At 35.2% G+C, this 17,905-nt stretch overlaps 4 protein-coding genes across 4 annotated transcripts; 3 read left to right on the top strand and 1 right to left on the bottom strand.

Annotated features, from left to right (window-relative positions):
- The first annotated feature begins 23 nt into the window (after window positions 1-23).
- On the top strand, window positions 24-1,034 carry LOC116129915 (2-hydroxyisoflavanone dehydratase-like). Its single transcript, XM_031415662.1, has one exon. The coding sequence runs from the start codon at window positions 24-26 to the stop codon at window positions 1,002-1,004; it is 981 nt and encodes a 326-aa protein (XP_031271522.1). The 3' UTR covers window positions 1,005-1,034.
- Window positions 1,035-3,255: 2,221 nt separating this feature from the next.
- Window positions 3,256-4,494, top strand: LOC116129903 (probable carboxylesterase 2). The gene has a single exon (XM_031415642.1). It carries the CDS (start codon window positions 3,345-3,347, stop codon window positions 4,311-4,313), a length of 969 nt encoding a protein of 322 aa, XP_031271502.1. The 5' UTR covers window positions 3,256-3,344; the 3' UTR covers window positions 4,314-4,494.
- A 1,544-nt stretch (window positions 4,495-6,038) lies between these two features.
- On the bottom strand, window positions 6,039-9,810 carry LOC116129938 (26S proteasome non-ATPase regulatory subunit 14 homolog). The gene is made up of 6 exons (XM_031415690.1): window positions 9,590-9,810; window positions 8,950-9,127; window positions 8,272-8,353; window positions 7,289-7,465; window positions 7,041-7,208; window positions 6,039-6,367 (listed from the first exon to the last, which is right to left on the bottom strand). The coding sequence occupies exons 1-6, from the start codon at window positions 9,729-9,731 to the stop codon at window positions 6,176-6,178; spliced, it is 939 nt and encodes a 312-aa protein (XP_031271550.1). The 5' UTR covers window positions 9,732-9,810; the 3' UTR covers window positions 6,039-6,175.
- A 1,770-nt stretch (window positions 9,811-11,580) lies between these two features.
- Window positions 11,581-14,264, top strand: LOC116129896 (patatin-like protein 2). The gene is made up of 7 exons (XM_031415633.1): window positions 11,581-11,862; window positions 12,152-12,336; window positions 12,854-13,043; window positions 13,198-13,359; window positions 13,467-13,769; window positions 13,865-14,037; window positions 14,151-14,264. Exons 1-7 carry the CDS (start codon window positions 11,731-11,733, stop codon window positions 14,230-14,232), a joined length of 1,227 nt encoding a protein of 408 aa, XP_031271493.1. The 5' UTR covers window positions 11,581-11,730; the 3' UTR covers window positions 14,233-14,264.
- The last annotated feature ends 3,641 nt before the right edge of the window (window positions 14,265-17,905 follow it).

Here is a 17,905-nt window from a genome sequence, read left to right as displayed (position 1 = left end):
CTAACAATCTCAAACACACTCTCATGGAGTCGTCTATCAAACCAGAAATTCAATGCGAGTTTCTCCCATTACTTCGTGTCTACCAAGATGGCCATGTCGAAAGACTCCTCGACACCGACTTTGTCCCTGCAACATCAAACGATTCTCTTACTGGAGTTTTATCCAAGGACATAACCATCCTTACTGAACCCAACATCTCTGCTCGTCTTTTCCTCCCCAAACACATCAACACGAACCAAAAGCTTCCTCTTTTGGTCTACTTTCACGGCGGCGGCTTTTGCATATCTTCACCTTTCACTTCCAAATATCACAACTACCTTAATACTCTCGTTGCCGAAGCTAATGTTATTGCTGTTTCAGTGAACTACAGGAAAGCTCCTGAGCATCCGATCCCTACAGCATATGAAGACTCTTGGGTTGCTCTTCAATGGGTTGTTTCCCATAGTAATAATGATGGACCCGAGTCTTGTTTGAATGACCATGCAGATTTTGAAAGAGTGTTTTTATCTGGAGAGAGTGCTGGTGCGAATATCGCTCATAATATGGCTATACTAGCTGGACACCCGGAGTTTGGGCTCAGTGTACCGCTTTTAGGGGTTGCTTTGGTCCACCCATATTTTTGGGGGTCGGATCCTATCGGGTCAGAGACTGCAAATATGGATTCAAAGGCCGCAACAGATCGTTTGTGGCCATTTATCTGTCCGTCGAATCCGGATAATAATGACCCAAGGGTCAACCCGGTTTCTGCCGATGCTCCAAGTTTGACGGGGCTCGGATGCAAAAGGGTTTTAATTTGTGTGGCTGAGAAGGATGTGTTGAAAGACAGAGGGTGGGTTTATTATCAAGAATTGAGTAGGTGTGGGTGGATGGGCGTCGCGGAAATTATGGAGACAGATGGAGAAGGTCATGGGTTTCATTTGTATGATTTGCAAAATGAGAAAGCCAAGGATTTGATCCAACGGTTGGCTGCTTTCTTTAAGAGGGACATGCCTCCTTTAATTTGATTGAGGAATTTTGAGTCTCATTGTGTTAAATTTTCTACTTGCCTCCACTTCAATTTGGTTTAAGCTTGTTGACAAGTTCAATTGTTTTGTTAATAAGCTTTTAAATCATTGGCTTTCTATTTAATTCAACAACTTGTAATATCGTATTAATTAATTATAGTGTTTATTCAATTATGAAGATAAAATACCTTAGCTATATTTAAATTGGTGAGGCATCTATCTCTAGGTGGTTGAGTGGTTTAATAAGGACTTTTAGGTGTATTATTTAAGAGTTTTCGAGTTTAAGTCTCTTTTCAATCTCTAATAGAGATAGTCATTAGAGCTCTTATCCGAAAGGTAGTTCCAAGGTTTTGGGAGATTAGTTAAGATACGTATGAACTGACTTTGACAGTAGGCACGCAACCACATACAAACATGTGGGTTCAATTGAACCCACTCGACTTTTTGAAAGAATAAAAACAAGTTTTTATGTTTTATAGAATTTACAATTTTAACCTACTTAAATTTATGTTAGACCCACAAAAATAATTATTAATTAATACTTTTTAAACTTTTCTCTCTTTCTCGTTTCCTCTCATTTTTTCTTATATTATTTTTTTTCCTTTGGTTGTATACTAAAAAAAGACTACTTATTTGGATTACAAGGTAAGATAATGCTTATTTTATTTTTTTTACTTAAAATTATTTTCTTTTAACTTTTTTAATTGATGAAAGATTATGAGCTATGAGTTTTTATTGAGTTTAATAAATTGGTTTGAAATTAGAATATGAAATTCCTAGATTTTGATATGAATTTTGATTTAGTTATGTTTATATTGATGTATGAGTTAATTAGTTGATGTTTTAAGTTGAGTTTGATACATTTTTGTTAGTAATTAAGTTAATTTTAAATGAATTTAAAGAATTGATAAAACTGTAAATTGTAGAGATGTGGGGATGTGGTTTAATTTTGATATATTAGTTAGTTACTTGATATTTAGAATTGAATTTGATCAGTTTTTATAGACTTATGAGTTGAATATTATTGGGTTTGTAAAAATTGTTTGAAAAGGATAGATTATAAAATTTGAGACTTCCATTTATCAACTTAATTTTTTGACCCCCCGTTGAATAAAAATCCATATTATGTCTCTGCCTGACACCCCTTGTCATCTAAATAAAAAATAAAAAAATTGATTAGGCAATATTTACTAAGTAAAACATCATCTTAACAATCATTTACAAGTTTGGAGTAGCTTTATGAATAAGTGGATATTGGAGGGTAAATGCAATTTCTTATTTCAAATCTTAAAGTTATATAGATTTTAGATTTTAATTATATATTATAGACGTCGCCAAAGTTGACCCTGAAGAGAGTTAATATTTGAAGTTGGTTTGTGTATTTTGGAGATTGCATTGGGTCGACTCCCGTGAGGGTAATCCGGCCAATAGATGGAGATACCATCTTCCAAAGATTGTTATTATTTTCTGCCGCTGTGATAGTCGTGATAAAATAATAAGGAATATATTGGTAGAGCATAATTTATATAATTTAGAATACTGTTGGTAGGTGATGACTTCAATTGCTTGTTGAGATGAATTCAAAGTTACTCTGTATATTTGAATGATCTTCATCTGTACTCTGGTTCATAGAATTTTAAATTTCAATATAAAAATAATGAAAGAATGTTCACCCACAAGAGTTATAAGGAACAGCGATTGAAACTCTGTGCTGTTTTCATGATCTCCGCAGAGTCCGCTTGCACTAATATGTCATAAAGAGTTCATCTTTTTACTTTTTATTTTTTCAAAGTCAGAAGGAACTCATCCTGGACTGTACGTTTACACTTGTCACCTCCTTATATTTCTTCCTCATTTAAGACATAGACACTTGTCACCTGTACCTTTCCTCCTCATTGAAGATCGANAGAATATATTGGTAGAGCATAATTTATATAATTTAGAATATTGTTGGTAGGTGATGACTTCAATTGCTTGTTGAGATGAATTCAAAGGTACTCTGTATATTTGAATGATCTCCATCTGTACTCTGGTTAATAGAATTTTAAATTTCAATATAAAAATAATCAAAGAATGTTCACCCGCAAGAGTTATAAGGAACAGCGATTGAAACTGTGTACTTTTTTCATGATCTCCGCACAGTCCGCTTGCACTAATATGTCATAAAGAGTTCATCTTTTTACTTTTTATTTTTTCAAAGTCAGAAGGAACTCATCCTGGACTGTACGTTTACACTTGTCACCTCCTTATATTTCTTCCTCATTTAAAACATAGACACTTGTCACCTGTACCTTTCCTCCTCATTGAAGATCGATCTTAAAGCTCTTTCTCTCTTCTCAAATGGCTGCTGATAATCCTGTAGAAGTTTCAATTGATGTTTTTCCTTATCTTCGAGTTCTCAAAGATGGAACCGTCCAGAGACTTGGGGGAACCGAAGTGGCTCCTGCAGGCTTGGATCCTGAAACCAACGTTTTGTCAAAAGACATCGTCATCATACCAGAAACCGGTGTCTCAACCAGGCTTTACCGTCCCAACTCCGCAAAACCTGAAAAAAAGCTTCCCCTTGTAGTATATTTTCATGGCGGAGCTTTTATCATTTCTTCAATTGCCGATCCCAAGTACCACGCAAGTCTCAACAATCTAGTTGCGGAGGCTGGTATCGTTCTTGTCTCTGTCAACTATAGATTAGCCCCAGAACATCCTCTTCCTGCTGCATATGAGGACTCATGGGCTGCACTTGACTGGGTGGCTTTACATGGTAAACATGAAGCTTGGCTCAAGGAATATGCTGACTTTGGGCGTGTGGTTTTAGTAGGGGATAGTGCTGGTTCTAGTATTTCACACCACTTGGCCTTGAGGCTCAAGAAATCAGACGTGGGTCGAGATTTGAAGGTACTTGGTATTGGCATGATCAATCCTTATTTCTGGGGATCGGATCCGATCGGAGTTGAGGTAACGGATCAGTTCAGGAAAAAAATTGTAGACAATTGGTGGATGTTCGTTTGTCCATCAGATAAAGGGTGTGATGATCCGTTCATTAACCCGTTTGCGGATGGAGCACCGAGTCTTGCGGGCTTGGCTTGTGATAAGGTACTTGTTATTGTTGCAGAGAAAGACATACTCAAGGATAGAGGGAGACTTTATTATGAAAGATTGGTGAACAGTGAAAGGCCAGGAAAAGCGGAGATTATGGAAATAGAGGGGGAGGATCATGTTTTTCATATTTTTGACCCCACCTCCCAGAAGGCTAAAAGCTTGATTAAACGTCTGGCTTCTTTCATCAATGAAGCGAATGCTGCTGTTGTGTGAAGGCGCCGTGAAAGTTTGGTTTTAAGGTTCCGTTTGCTTTTAGTGCATGGCAATTGATGTGGAAAATAAGCGGATTTGTAAGCTACCTTTCACAGGTAGATCATTTCTGTAATAGTTTCTAATGTTTCCTCCCGAATGATGTACTTTGTCAGAAGATTAATTAAATGGGTTCTGTTTTATATGATTTGTTGATGTTGCACATAATTATTTGCCATAACTCCTATGATCATTCACCTTTTAACAGCTTCGTGCTCGTTCTTAAGGGTGTGTTGTGCGTAGTATGTACCTGAGCAATTGATAATAACACAGTTTCATTATGACTAAGACGAACAATATTAGGTTAAGTTATTTTTATTTTATTGATTATTAATTTGAAAATAGAAATGACTTCCATAATTATTAGTGGTTGTTTGGTTAATAATCCAAATGGTACTTTGGAAGTTCTATTAACATTTAAAATTTTAGTCAGAAATCATCCATAAAGAACCCCAACTACTTATTTGAAAAAAGTTGCGGTTGCTTTGATTTTGCCTTATGCGGACATTTTTTTGGCGTTAGCAAGGAGGAAACCTAACTATCAGATCCGAAAAGGACACGAAATGAGCATGAAGCTAAAGTACCCTGTTGACGGAATCTGTTTATAATAGTAAAAGATGAAGTTATGATGAACATGCGCATTCATTTAATTAATATCCACAGCTATGAAAAGGAAAAAAGGGAAACAAATTGTTTTAATCTCGTCAAAGGTCCTAGCCAGCCCATTTATTGGTATACAACTAATTGCTGTAAGTTAAATGCTGGTACAAATTGTCGTCTACTGATTGCTTATAGAATGCTTTCATCTTCTATTGCCTACCTATCTGTCGAAAGGATCCAAATGAACAGCCCTTTCCTACTAACAAGTACTAAAAGACAGGTAGACTGGAGGTTGAGGTAACTCTGAAGTAGAAGCAGAAGTAGTTCCAGCAGGAGCAGGATTCCATCAATTAGCGTCTCAGCAAGACTTTACAGTAAACAACTGACCAAAAACTTCAGATGATGGTATAACATTACCGTGCAAGTGGATGCTTTTGCATATATAGCATCATCCATTGTCTACAGGAACAAGTTATTTACTGAGGCTGACATTGCCCGGAGCATCGTCTTCACTACTCTTCCAATTTCATGGGCAGTCCACGAGGCTTGAGCAGCTGTTCTTGGCGCATCATCACTGCTCAATCAAGGACTCTAGCGTGGGTCAGGGTCACGAATGTTATCATTTTGGCATTTCAATTATCAATCGTTATTTGTGGAAGCGAAGGATAACTGTTGGATGTTGGCATGTTCCATCAGTGATGAGTCGCTCATCCAAGATATAGTCAAAGATATACTGCGCCAAAGGCAACGGAAATACTACTTACACTCCAAAGATTGTCTACAAGACCTTTATCAGGAGTTTGTAAAAAGAAGGAAACATATATCCGGATGGTTCCCACCGTGTTAACACGCAACCGCAAATCGCGCACTCTTTCAGATCATTAAACGAACAAGAAGGAGTACATATCTAGAATAAGTGAAATCCAATTTTTGATTGTTTGCAATTAATTAATGTATCAATCAGAATAGAAAAGACAACCCATGATTATCTTCCTCTTGAACTGCCTCCAACACGATTAATACTACAAAAACATTCTGTAGAAAATCTCAACATCCGTCCACACTTGCTACAAGTGGTTAAAGAAAACCATATGACTTACAGTCCAACAATTAAATTGTTTTCGCAAAGAAATCGCAGGCAAGAGAAAAACTATAACAAAATGTTCAGTATAAGCATTGAGTGAAAACTAAATTCAGATTCAGGATTGTTCTACTGCAGCAAGTAATCAAAATACAACTGTATCAAGCATGGTTCCCAGAGTCTGCACTATGTTCGAAGACATCAGGTTGGACACATGTTCCTCAAGGTGTTTCTTAGCATCTTGCCTTCCTACATTAGCAATTGCTAGCTTTTCTGGTGGCAACTCATCTTCCTCTTGAACTGCCTTGTTATATTTGACAGCTAAGTTTAACATCTCCTGCACATGCCAAAAAGAAAAAATAAATAAATATTACATCGGTTTGATTATAACCTATAGTGTATGTTATCTATCTACCAATTAAAATTCAGCTTTCACATTTCAATCCTGCTAAAATAAAAGGTTTAGCGCTCTCTCAACAACTTGGAAGTAATGGACCACATAATAACCTATCTTACCTAATCAAGTTATAAAATATCAGTAAACTGAATTATAAATAATGGACTCAATTATTATAATAGCAAAAATAATCATGACAATAGATAATAGATTTTATTATTTTCATAACTATATAAAGAAGCCAGAAGGTAAGCCTTGTGGAGGCCCATACAAGTAGTAGAATGGTAGTTTTAAACCAATACCCAATAAATTTTTTTCCTTATAGTTCTTTGACAAGACTTGTGATTAGGCCAACTCCATCATTTAATTTTTTTAACATATTAATAACCCCCTTGCACTTTACTCTCCAACACATAACTAAAACCAGTAAGTCAAGTGATTCTGTGGTGTTGTGAGACAACTCAATCTCACAACAAGTTGGGGATGTCTGGCACCACATATTCAAGTTAAAACAAATTAATCATATGTACCATCTATTATTCAGCTTGCTTATGGGGAAGAAAAGCCAAAGAACCCTACTAGACAGTTAACGTTAAAAACAAGCTTTACTGACCTGAACAGTCTGTTCATTGGTTTTTGAATGTGTATCAAAACGACGAAGTGTCAACCCATCAGTCCATTTCTTCTTGTGGAGATTAAGTAGCATCTTTTCCTCCAGTTCATTCTTCCTGTAATTGATGGCTATTGAGTAGTAATGTCTGTTCAACCCGTGAATCAATGCCTGACAAAAAAAGGAAACCAAAAGGATAATAGGTATATGTGTGTATAGTTTATATACAGAACCACTAATTAAGAACTCACTTGAATGGATGGCTTATTAAGATGCCCAAGGTTAGATGTCGTCTGTCGTGGTTCTTGGCCGAGCATCATGGTTTGTGGGTTAATCAAACGAAATGCATCAATTACCACCTTTCCCTTAACACTTTGAATTGGATCCACAACCACAGCAACAGCCCTTTGATTCAGAGCTTCAAAACTCTGTCCAATGTATTAGATGTCAGCAAACCAAGTGACAGAACCAAACAAGAAATCAGAAAAAAGGAAAACAAATAAAATAGGCTTAATTCCAAAATTCACAGAGAGAATTGCAAGCATCAGATACATATAACTGAAACCCAACCAGAAGTAAATAAAGCAACTACCTTCAAGTTATCTACAGAATTCTTATATTACAGATTAAGATCCTTTAATCAATGCATTCATCACTGAAATCAGTAGATACATTATCAATGCAAAGGATTCAACATTCAAGTCATAGATGGACGAGAGTGCTTTTTAGAAACAGTTTCCCTTTCTAGTCATCACTTAAAATCCCTAGTGAAAGAGAATTTCAATCTTTCAACACTTGACTCAGCCAGGCAACATCCTCCTACAACATATGTGGACTTCATAACCATCACTGCAGTAGAGAATATCTCCAAAGACAAGTTTTCAACGGAGGAGTCTTCATACCTTCCTAAAATCAAATAGAATATCTTTGTATATGTTTGTCAGGACATGTGTATAAACCCCTAACAGAATTTTCTTCCACCCTTTGATTGCATGGCAACTAATGTGGAAGTAAAATTGTGTCACCACAAAACATGAAATGCAGTAGAATACATAAACCCATAGAATGTTTTATGTCTTTGTCTCTAAATCAGGCCCGAGGATTCCATTATGGCTACATACTACCAACAACACAAGATACGATGCAAGAAAAAAAAAAGAAAAAGAAAAAGCAATCAGGAAACAAAAAGCCATTTTCTGGAGATTAGTAGTGTAACATTAGGTCCAAGACATACCTGCTGTGTGTTTATGTCAACACCAGAGAGCCAACAACCGAATCCAGGATGTGAATGATACCACCCTACCACCATCTCTGGTCTGCATTAACAATTGAATAAACAATCCAACCAAAGCACATGAATAATAAAATGAGATTACGAACCAATTTGAAATTTATAGAAATACTACTAAGAAAACATGCTAATTCTAAACGCCAAAATGCTTGATCAACTGGAGCCTAGCTCTCCACTTCAAATTTCACATCCAAACCATTAACTTGCACCTTCAGGGAAAAAGTCATTGAAATGACAACTGAACATATGTAAAACATATTATAGAAGCATTCTGTATATCCAAATAAAAACTTTAAATCGATCATAAGTCTGAAAACTGAAAAGACTTTAACTACTTCCTCGATTCCTTCCCTATCTCTTTCCTTAGTGAAAAAATGGAACAACAAACACAATGCCCAAAAGCAGTCCAGCAGGACAAAAAATCTCAAAAAGCAGAGCTACCCGCCCGGCCTTATAATTTAATCAGATAGTTATTTTGATCAAGTTTCTCAGTAAGTTCCAGTACCAATGGAAAGTATCAAGATATATGCAGCGTATCAAAGAAAAACCACAAATATCGCAGATGTACATTCACTAAAATTAACAACTCAAAACAGTGAAATTGAATCAACAGATTGATACCTTCCAGTCTGCTTGAGCATATCAAGCATGTTAGTCTGAAACACATGGTCAACAGCTTCAACGCTGACACCAGTACCACTTTGTGGCATTGCAAAGACATCAACAACACGAACTGTGTATTCATCCACAAACTCCCCTAGCATCAAACCCATCACCTCCATGGGGACACCAGCTCTTCCTATATTCACACACACCGAAAATCAGAAATAAAAAACAATACACAGCCTCAATTAAAGTTCATAATCCATCATGAAACTCTTAATGGATTGCAGTAAAAAGAGACTAAAACCGTAAATAAATCTCAAACACATATAAATCTACACTATATCGACAAAACCTCAAAACCTGTCCCGAAAATTCTAAATTTTACATACACGGCTTGTGATATCCATAAAAGTCATCAGAACTAATACTCAGATTCCATAAAAGAAGGAAAAAGTATGTGGTTGCCCTTCGAAAACTAAAATCTATAAGAATAACAATAAATAACAGGAAGAATACACATTAAGCGTATAACCCTAATCCAGGGTTCTATATCGGCAACACAGAAAACATAAATTTACAGAGCACCTAAAAGTAAAGAACAAGAACGCCCCAGTTTAAAAAGAAAGACGAAAAGCTAATGTTAGTTCAATCTCACCGTGCTTGAGCATTTTGAGGAGTGCGAGTGAGGAAATGTAAACTTGCTCTGACGAATCAAGCGTCGGAGAGTCCGGCGGAGGATGACCCAACGCACCACCGGCACCAGCAAACATCCTCTGCAATCTTTCCATACCTGACATTTTGCAGCTACTTTTCTCGGTGGCCAAACAGAATTTTGGGTTTCTTTCGCAGCAAGACGACGCTTTAACCTTTGGGTAGAGGTGATCTGATATTTAACTTATTCGACAGAATTTTGCAAATATACCCTTGTAGTTTTAAATATCTATAAACCGCCTAATCGTTCATGGGCTACAAAGTCTTGATCAGCACGAAACACTTTAAGCCCAGTTTTGGAGCCCAACTTTTACCATCCCTTTCCTGGGCCACTCATTATTTTGGGCTGAGTTCACCCAGATTTTCCGGTCCAACGTTGAGAATTTTGGTGATTTAACAAATTACTTAACGGTTAGAGTTTCGTGGTAGCAGTTATGAGAGTAAATCATTATAGCGATTTTAAGAATAAATTATCGTAGTGGTTTTGAGAGGTTTTTAGTAGCAGTTTTTAAAACACCCAACCTGTGCTTAGGAATTTTTTTCCAACGGTTCTGACAGTTTTTTAAAATGATAAATTTACATAAATGCCCATAAAAATAACCTAAACTTCAACTAGTACTTAGGAGATTTGTTTTTTCAGTTACAAGGTAAGGGTTCTTTATTTGTTTTCTACTTATTAGTATTTTATAACTTCAAATGTGATAAAATCTCATTATCCTTCTTCACCATTATTTGCAGTTCTGAAATGATTGAACAATTGTAGCTCTACTTCTCTAAGAAAGCATATAGAAAATGAGATTTTAATTTTTTTTTTTTTTATGATTGCTTAAAACTATTTTATATTTAATATGGTTGGAGTCGGACATAATATGGTTAATTTTTTTTAGATATAATTGGGATATTTTTGTAGTGGATAGGATATTTGTAGAATAAAATTTTAAAACTAACCAAAACACCCTAATTTGGGGTGTTTTATAAATCCCTCAAAAATACATTATACTGGTTCTGGGGGTTTTTGAGCCAATTAAAATCATTGCATAAAAAATCTGATAAGTAATAGTTTTAGAACACCTTAAAACCAGATTAATTAAAAACCCCTTAAAACTAGTAGAAAAAAAAAAGGCTCTCAAGCAGACTCTAAAATTTTCAGCTTAAGGTAACTTCTGCAGAAAGGGTATTGCTAATTTGTTTCACACCATTTTGAATATGTATGTGTTATGGTGCTCCAATCCAAACAATACCTTCTTCTCTATTAACTCTTGAAGTTCCCTAAAATTATGCAACGAACATGGTACGTAAATTGTATTGGAAGTCATTAGATAGTTTGCCTTACTGGTACGAGCCATATTAATTATATAATTTCATCATCAAGCATAGCCATAGATATAGACTTCCGGAAGTGCATGGTCCCAGTGAGTGAAAAAATAGGTGAGACATTATTGAAAAAGCAATGCAAGGTCCAAAAGTCAGCAAAACCTCTAGACTATAATCATTCATTTAATTATATATATAAACAAAAACAAGAAGAAGATGATTTAAAGTGACCAATGTCATCTATATAATGTGCAGACACACGCATCATTTTCAATGTCAATATACCTCTTGACTGTAAGATGTAGAAGATGCCTCCCACAAATAAAATTTAATTTTACTACCAATTCATTACAAGTTGTTTGAAAGCAACTCAGATAAGATAGAGTTATCCTCCTGCGCTGGCAAGTACTACTACAGTTAAATCAGTATTTAATGAATTCCGATTTATGGTTGCACAAGGCATCTCATCGTGAATTACTCTTGATAGTAGCAGCGGAAATTATTATTTCCAGACATCTCCTCGTTAAAATATATTTGTGCTTAAATTATTTTGAATCGGTCAAAATTATAGGGATAAGAAAGTTAGTTTGCGTCATTTCTCTTCGGTTCAGAGTACGCTAATAAAAGTCTCCCATTCTTCAACGCTTCATTTCCTACTACTCTCCATTCACGGGTATCAAAGCTTTGCGTTTCTTCATATTTCTCTCTCTCTCTCGCTGTCTCTCTCTCTCTCTCTCTCTCCCCTTTAATTAGTTCCTTTCTCAACTTCTTATGGAAAGTCCAAAATCACCTCTACAGCCACCTACTTATGGAAACCTAATCACTATTCTAAGCATCGATGGAGGTGGAATCAGAGGGATAATCCCTGCAACTATCCTTGCCTTTTTAGAGTCTGAACTTCAGGTAGAAAATCTATCTCTCGTGCAATGGGCTGATTTTTTGTCCAATCTTCAATTTATAAATAACTAAAGAATAGCTTTATAAGAACATTGAGAATAATCTATTTTTACCTTAACGACGTTTTATATATGATCTTTCCTCACTTCATGCATGCAATATACTGATATGTGCTACTTGCTACCTTCGGAAAGACAGGATCAACATATAGGGGCAACATATTTAGATATCATATTTTTCTCTCATATCTATATATCATGCCCTAATACTAAGTATTTTGGCCGTATGTGAACAGAAACACGATGGCGAGGAAGCAAGACTTGCAGACTATTTTGATGTGATTGCAGGAACTAGCACTGGTGGCTTGGTGACCGCCATGCTAGCAGCCCCTAATGAACAGAACCGTCCTTTGTTTGCTGCCAAAGATATTAAGGACTTCTACCTAACTCACTGCCCCAAAATATTCCCCCAAGATCATAGGTACTAAACTTAAGCGCTTATATAATTTTTTTTTTTTTTTTGAAAAGTCTCATGCACTGAAATTTATATTTTTCTTTTGAAATAAGCCCTTTTTTTTTTTACGTTAAGATGAAGATGACATCGTGCTAAAAATATTGGGTGCGTTTGTTTAATTATTTAGAGAAGTATTTTTGAAATATTATTATTAGATAGAGTTGAGTGGTTATTAGGAAGTAGGATTTTTATTATGAGTTCCAATATCAAGAAGTTTTACTAAATTTTTTTTTCCTAAATATTTAAAGACATCCGTACACTAACGTTCTATCAAAGAGACGAACTAACTTTTGACCAAAGTAAAAAGGGTAAAGAAATTTAATATAATTTCATGTTAATCAATTGATAAACTCTCTTATAATTGAACAAGAGAATTTTTTTAAGTAAATCTTGATGTGTGGAAGATTTCAGGATTTTGGGTTAAATTCCCTCCAAGAATGGGAGAGTTTTGTCTATGTAGTAATATTTTGGTTATACGTATCAGTTGTCCCATTATTGCTCCTGCTACCAAGCTGGTCAAATCTTTTACTGGACCAAAATATGATGGAAAATACCTGCACTCTATCGTGAAGGAAAAGTTAGGAGATGTTCGGTTGCACCAGACATTGACAAATATAGTGATTCCAACTTTTGATATCAGGAAACTCCAACCAACCATCTTCTCCAGTTATGAGGTTTGTTTTTTAGCTTTACTCCTTGCTATTATTTCACTGCTTTAATTAAGTTGAATGAAGATCATTGACCGTTTAAAATAGTACTTCATAGCGGATCAGTTTTTACTAATACATATTTTTTGGAACCTCTGACTCTTATGTTCATGTCGTTTAGGTGAAGAAACATCCAAGCATAGATGCCTTACTTTCTGATATTTGTATTGCAACTTCAGCTGCTCCTACTTATCTTCCAGCCCATTATTTTGAGACCCATGACCCCGAAGGAAAAGTGAGAAAATTTGATCTCATCGACGGTGGTGTGGCAGCTAATAATCCGGTACAGATATATTATCTATTTTACTTTATTTATTAATTTTCAATATATTTAAGCGGCAAGTCGAAAAAAATCTTGATATTTTTTTTTTTTTTTTTAATGCTTTTCAGACTTTAGTTGCTATCAGTGAAGTGACCAAAACAATTACCCGAGGGAGTTCCGACTTTTTTCCCATAAAGCCAACCGACTACGGCCGGTTTCTGGTGATATCATTAGGTACTGGTTCAGCAAAGACGGAAGAGAAGTACGATGCTCATAAAGCGGCTAACTGGGGTATGTTGGGATGGTTGAACACTGAAAATTCGAGTCCATTGACAGATGTGTTTATGCAATCTAGCAGCGACATGGTTGATTTTCACATTTCTACAGTTTTTCAAGCCCTTCATTCTGAAGCAAATTATCTAAGAATTCAGGTAATAACATCCATGAATCATATACCAGTGTTCATATATACAATCATATATCAAAGAAATTGAGAATTGAGACTAATATATTGAAAAATTTTTAGGATGATACTCTAATTGGACATGAGTCGTCTGTGGACATTGCCACTCCAACGAACTTGGAGAGTCTTGTGAGAGTTGGAGAAAGACTGCTGAAGAAACCAATTGCAAAGGTAAATTTTGAGACTGGAGCCTTTGATCCTTCTACTTGGGGCACAAATGAAAGGGCTCTCATAAGGTATAAATATATTGATTTTATAACTCCATCGTAACTATTTACTGTTAGCGGTTGTCTTATGATACGGTCAAATTGTGTTTGTATGGCTAACTATACATAATTTATTTGTGCAGATTAGCGGAAGTACTTTCCAAGGAGAAGCGGGTTCGTGAAATGAGGTCACCTCATGGAAGAGTTGCAAACTTGAAATATTAACAATTATTTCATCGATGTCAAACAATTTGGACGCCTGGGAGATGATTTCTCGGATTTTTCTTTCTTCATTCACAGCAATTGAGTAAAATAATTTGAATGTTATGCAATTTATTTAGTCATTCTTTTAATTTGAAAAAAATACTGTTATAGAGCAATGTATGCTGTATACACAAAGGCGTGATATGGTAATTGGTGCCTTGGCTCAGACCCGGTACTTATAATTAAAGACAGGTTTATAATGACATTCAAATTAAAAAAAAAAAAATTATTTTTGATGAATTTTAAAACCAACGTGATTTGTGTATAGTTGATTGAATTACTAAAATCTCATTATATATAAATAAAGATATCCTTAAATAATTATAATGAACCTATATAGATGGTCCATTTTATGAGATTTGAGAATTAAATAGGAAGACGCAACATGTCATTTATGGTTACAGGACTTGTACCAACTTAATTAACCTTCCATCATCTATGATTTCCTATTTGAACGGCAAGCCATCTATTGCACATTTGTACCAAACAAGTTAAACATACCATTCTGCTAAATGTGAACGGCATGTCGTTTATGAGATTGGGATATAAAAGCAACATCTTGCAAGTTACAAAGGCCACTTTTTCATGATGTAAATCAACCTACTAGTCTTCTGCAAATATTTAGACAATATTCTTCAACTTTTCTCAAATCTCAACTATTTCTATCTCAGTAAGCTATGTCATTAATCAATTTCATGATAATGAGTTTTTACAGTAACTATGGTTGCCAAACTAGTAAAAAAAAAAAAAACACTAGGTTGACTTGACTAGTAGATATTGTGGTCTATCAAGAGCTCAAGACTCGTAAGTCAAACAGTGATCCAGCTCCAGTGGCTGCTGGCTTCTATAGATTGTACTTTGTCTTTGCTCTCACTTCCATTTTAATTGATTTCTGTTGGCTTTTTCAATTTAATGTATAGCCCTCTATTAATATTACATTAAATGCATTTTCAAGAGTACAGCAAAGCATCCTCTCTGTGTAGTAACATAACATTGCATTTTGGGAAAAAGAACTGAAAGATGACAGTAGCGATTGATCGTTCTACGACAACGGACATGGGGTAGTTGTGATACTTAAAGAGGTGGAGCCATTTTAAACAGTCATTCTTCTTCCATTTTAACCATACATTCCACCCCTAACAATTTCATCAGTAAAAAAAATTATTTATTAATTTAAAGTAAGATTAAGTAGCTAACAATCAAACGCACTTATATATGGTAGCTGGCTTTCTGAAGAAAAACGTTGCAGTATGGAGCTACCACCATTAATTAAGTTGAAAATTGTCGGTGACATTTCCAGAGAATTATAGGTAAGACTGTGATGCGGGTGCAGTTTGTTAGGTTAGAACATTTATTTCAAGCCACCTAATGGCTATTTTTTGAGTTTGTTTTTCACCAATCACCATTAGCTTTAAGAGGCTTTGTGTGCTACACCAAATATACCTATTGAGTGGATTTTGAGCTGACTCATTAATTAATTCAAGAATATTAGAAAATTAATTTTCTATTAAAATATTAATTTGGTTCATAAAAGGCCGCGTGTCAAATATTAAAAATAATTAATGCTAAATAACAGGTCAACTAGGGCGTCGACTACTTGTGAAAGTTGATCTTATGCGCATTGACGCAGTTTTAAATTTAATTTTCAGATTTATATATATGAAAGTCATTACAAGGATCATATGTATCTTTATGGTTACGTTATATCGAGGTTATGAATCGATCAAGAGTAACTTAATCTTATCTTATATTGTAATCAAAGATATATCTTAGATGATAGAGTGTATATGTATATGATAATATCAAAACTTAATCTTTTGACTATTTATTATTAATTAATTCATTTGAACTTGTTTTAGGCATGCCTGATAGGAAGTTTATAAAGACATTCCAATATTCACTATATACTATATATAACTCGAAGTACGGAAATTGACTGCAATATTCAATAAACACATTTACGTACGAGAGAAAATTCTATCATATATAACCAATAGATTCAGCTATTTTTTAATAGATGTGGCCGAAAATGACTATATTTCGCACAGACTACTGGCAGTGGTGGCCAATCCTGCCATCAGTCAGCATAATATTTTTCAAGTTCATGGGATTTTTCTTAAAAACTTTATATATAAGGATAAAATAGTCTTTGATTTTTTTTGTAAATTTTTAAAAGGGTATTATTGTCTAAAATTTTAATAGTTAAGTATAAAATTTAACAAAATTAAGATTACCAATAATCTTAAAATACTTTTAAAAAATGAATAATTAGATTATCTCTATATTACAACAGTAATTATATTGGTTTAAAAGGTTACTAAAATTATATTATTAAAAAAACGTGATAATCAACTAACATAAAATGATATTATTTATGAGATTACCACACAACACACTGAAGTTTTTTTGGAGCTTATCCATCCAACGGGGCGGCCTGGTCACTTTCCTTGACGGTCTGAAAACAGGCAATTTAATATATATGATTAAATATTATTATTGTTTTTCTTTGGTACACTGTTCATATTCGTAGTTTCCCACTTTGAAAACAAAGTGCTTGTTCGACAATGTAAATTATGCAAATAATATAAAAGAATTTGCTCAATAGAAACATAGAAAACCAGTGCTGGCATTTCGGTTTTTAGGGGTTAGAATAAAAGAATTGCACTTGGTTAAACTTAACAGAAATATATATAAAAGCGTAATTTTACGTATACTTGTTTGTGTTAATGTTTATGTCCTGATACAAGCGTTGTTGGTCTGTTGATGCTGGTTTTTGGCACCAACTAATTGTCACGTGCGTATTGCTGATTGGAGAATGAACACACGTGATAATGAATTATGAAATGAAATAAATGCAAAGAAAGCTTTTAAAGTGGTTCGGATGCTAAGGTAGCAAATCCTACGTCCATGACTTGCATTGATAGTAGTATGGGTCAGGTCGCACAGCAGACTGACTACAAAAGATTTAGAGAAAGTAAATGTGTTTACAGGAGAGAGAGAGAGAGTTTTCCAATGAAAAATGCCCCAATCCCTAATGAAGGGGTTTTTCTTCATTTATATCAAACTGAAGCGTGTAATCATCATTAAATCATGGGTTGGTGTGATTGTCAGGATATGATCCGGCTTTATGTCCCATTTCTCTCTTCCCAAGTGATTTCGCACGATTTATTACAGGGGAAAGGGACACGTGTGAGCTCCATATCATTTGGCAGGTCTGAGTGTGCGTGCTGCTCTGACGGGAGCAGGTTACTCTTCACGTGACTTCCCACGTCAGCCTTTATTTTCCAGGCATAACAGAAGCCCCTAGTTTTCAAGGTTTGAGGATCGAATCTTGGAAACTAAGTCACATCGGAGATTCTGGTCACTCCGACCTGAATGGGATGAGCTCGGCACATGACTCTTGGTGAACACAATCTCGCGCAATCCCTTGCTAAGCAACCAACATCTCTCCTAGCGACCTGGATCTGATGGACGCTCTTTTCTGTACCTTAGAGATTCAATGAACCTGGTTCTGCGCTGTCAGGCGCTCTGCACGTGTTAGCGTTTGTCAGACACATTAAATGCGTTGTGTGCTGACCGATGCCGTTTTGACAACATGGTTGTGTAACGCATTCGAAAGACGACTCTTATCACG

The sequence above is a fragment of the Pistacia vera genome, unplaced genomic scaffold (assembly GCF_008641045.1).
Source record: "Pistacia vera cultivar Batoury unplaced genomic scaffold, PisVer_v2 Contig214, whole genome shotgun sequence".
Taxonomy (NCBI): Eukaryota; Viridiplantae; Streptophyta; class Magnoliopsida; order Sapindales; family Anacardiaceae; genus Pistacia; species Pistacia vera.
This window is presented reverse-complemented; position numbering and strand designations above follow the sequence as displayed.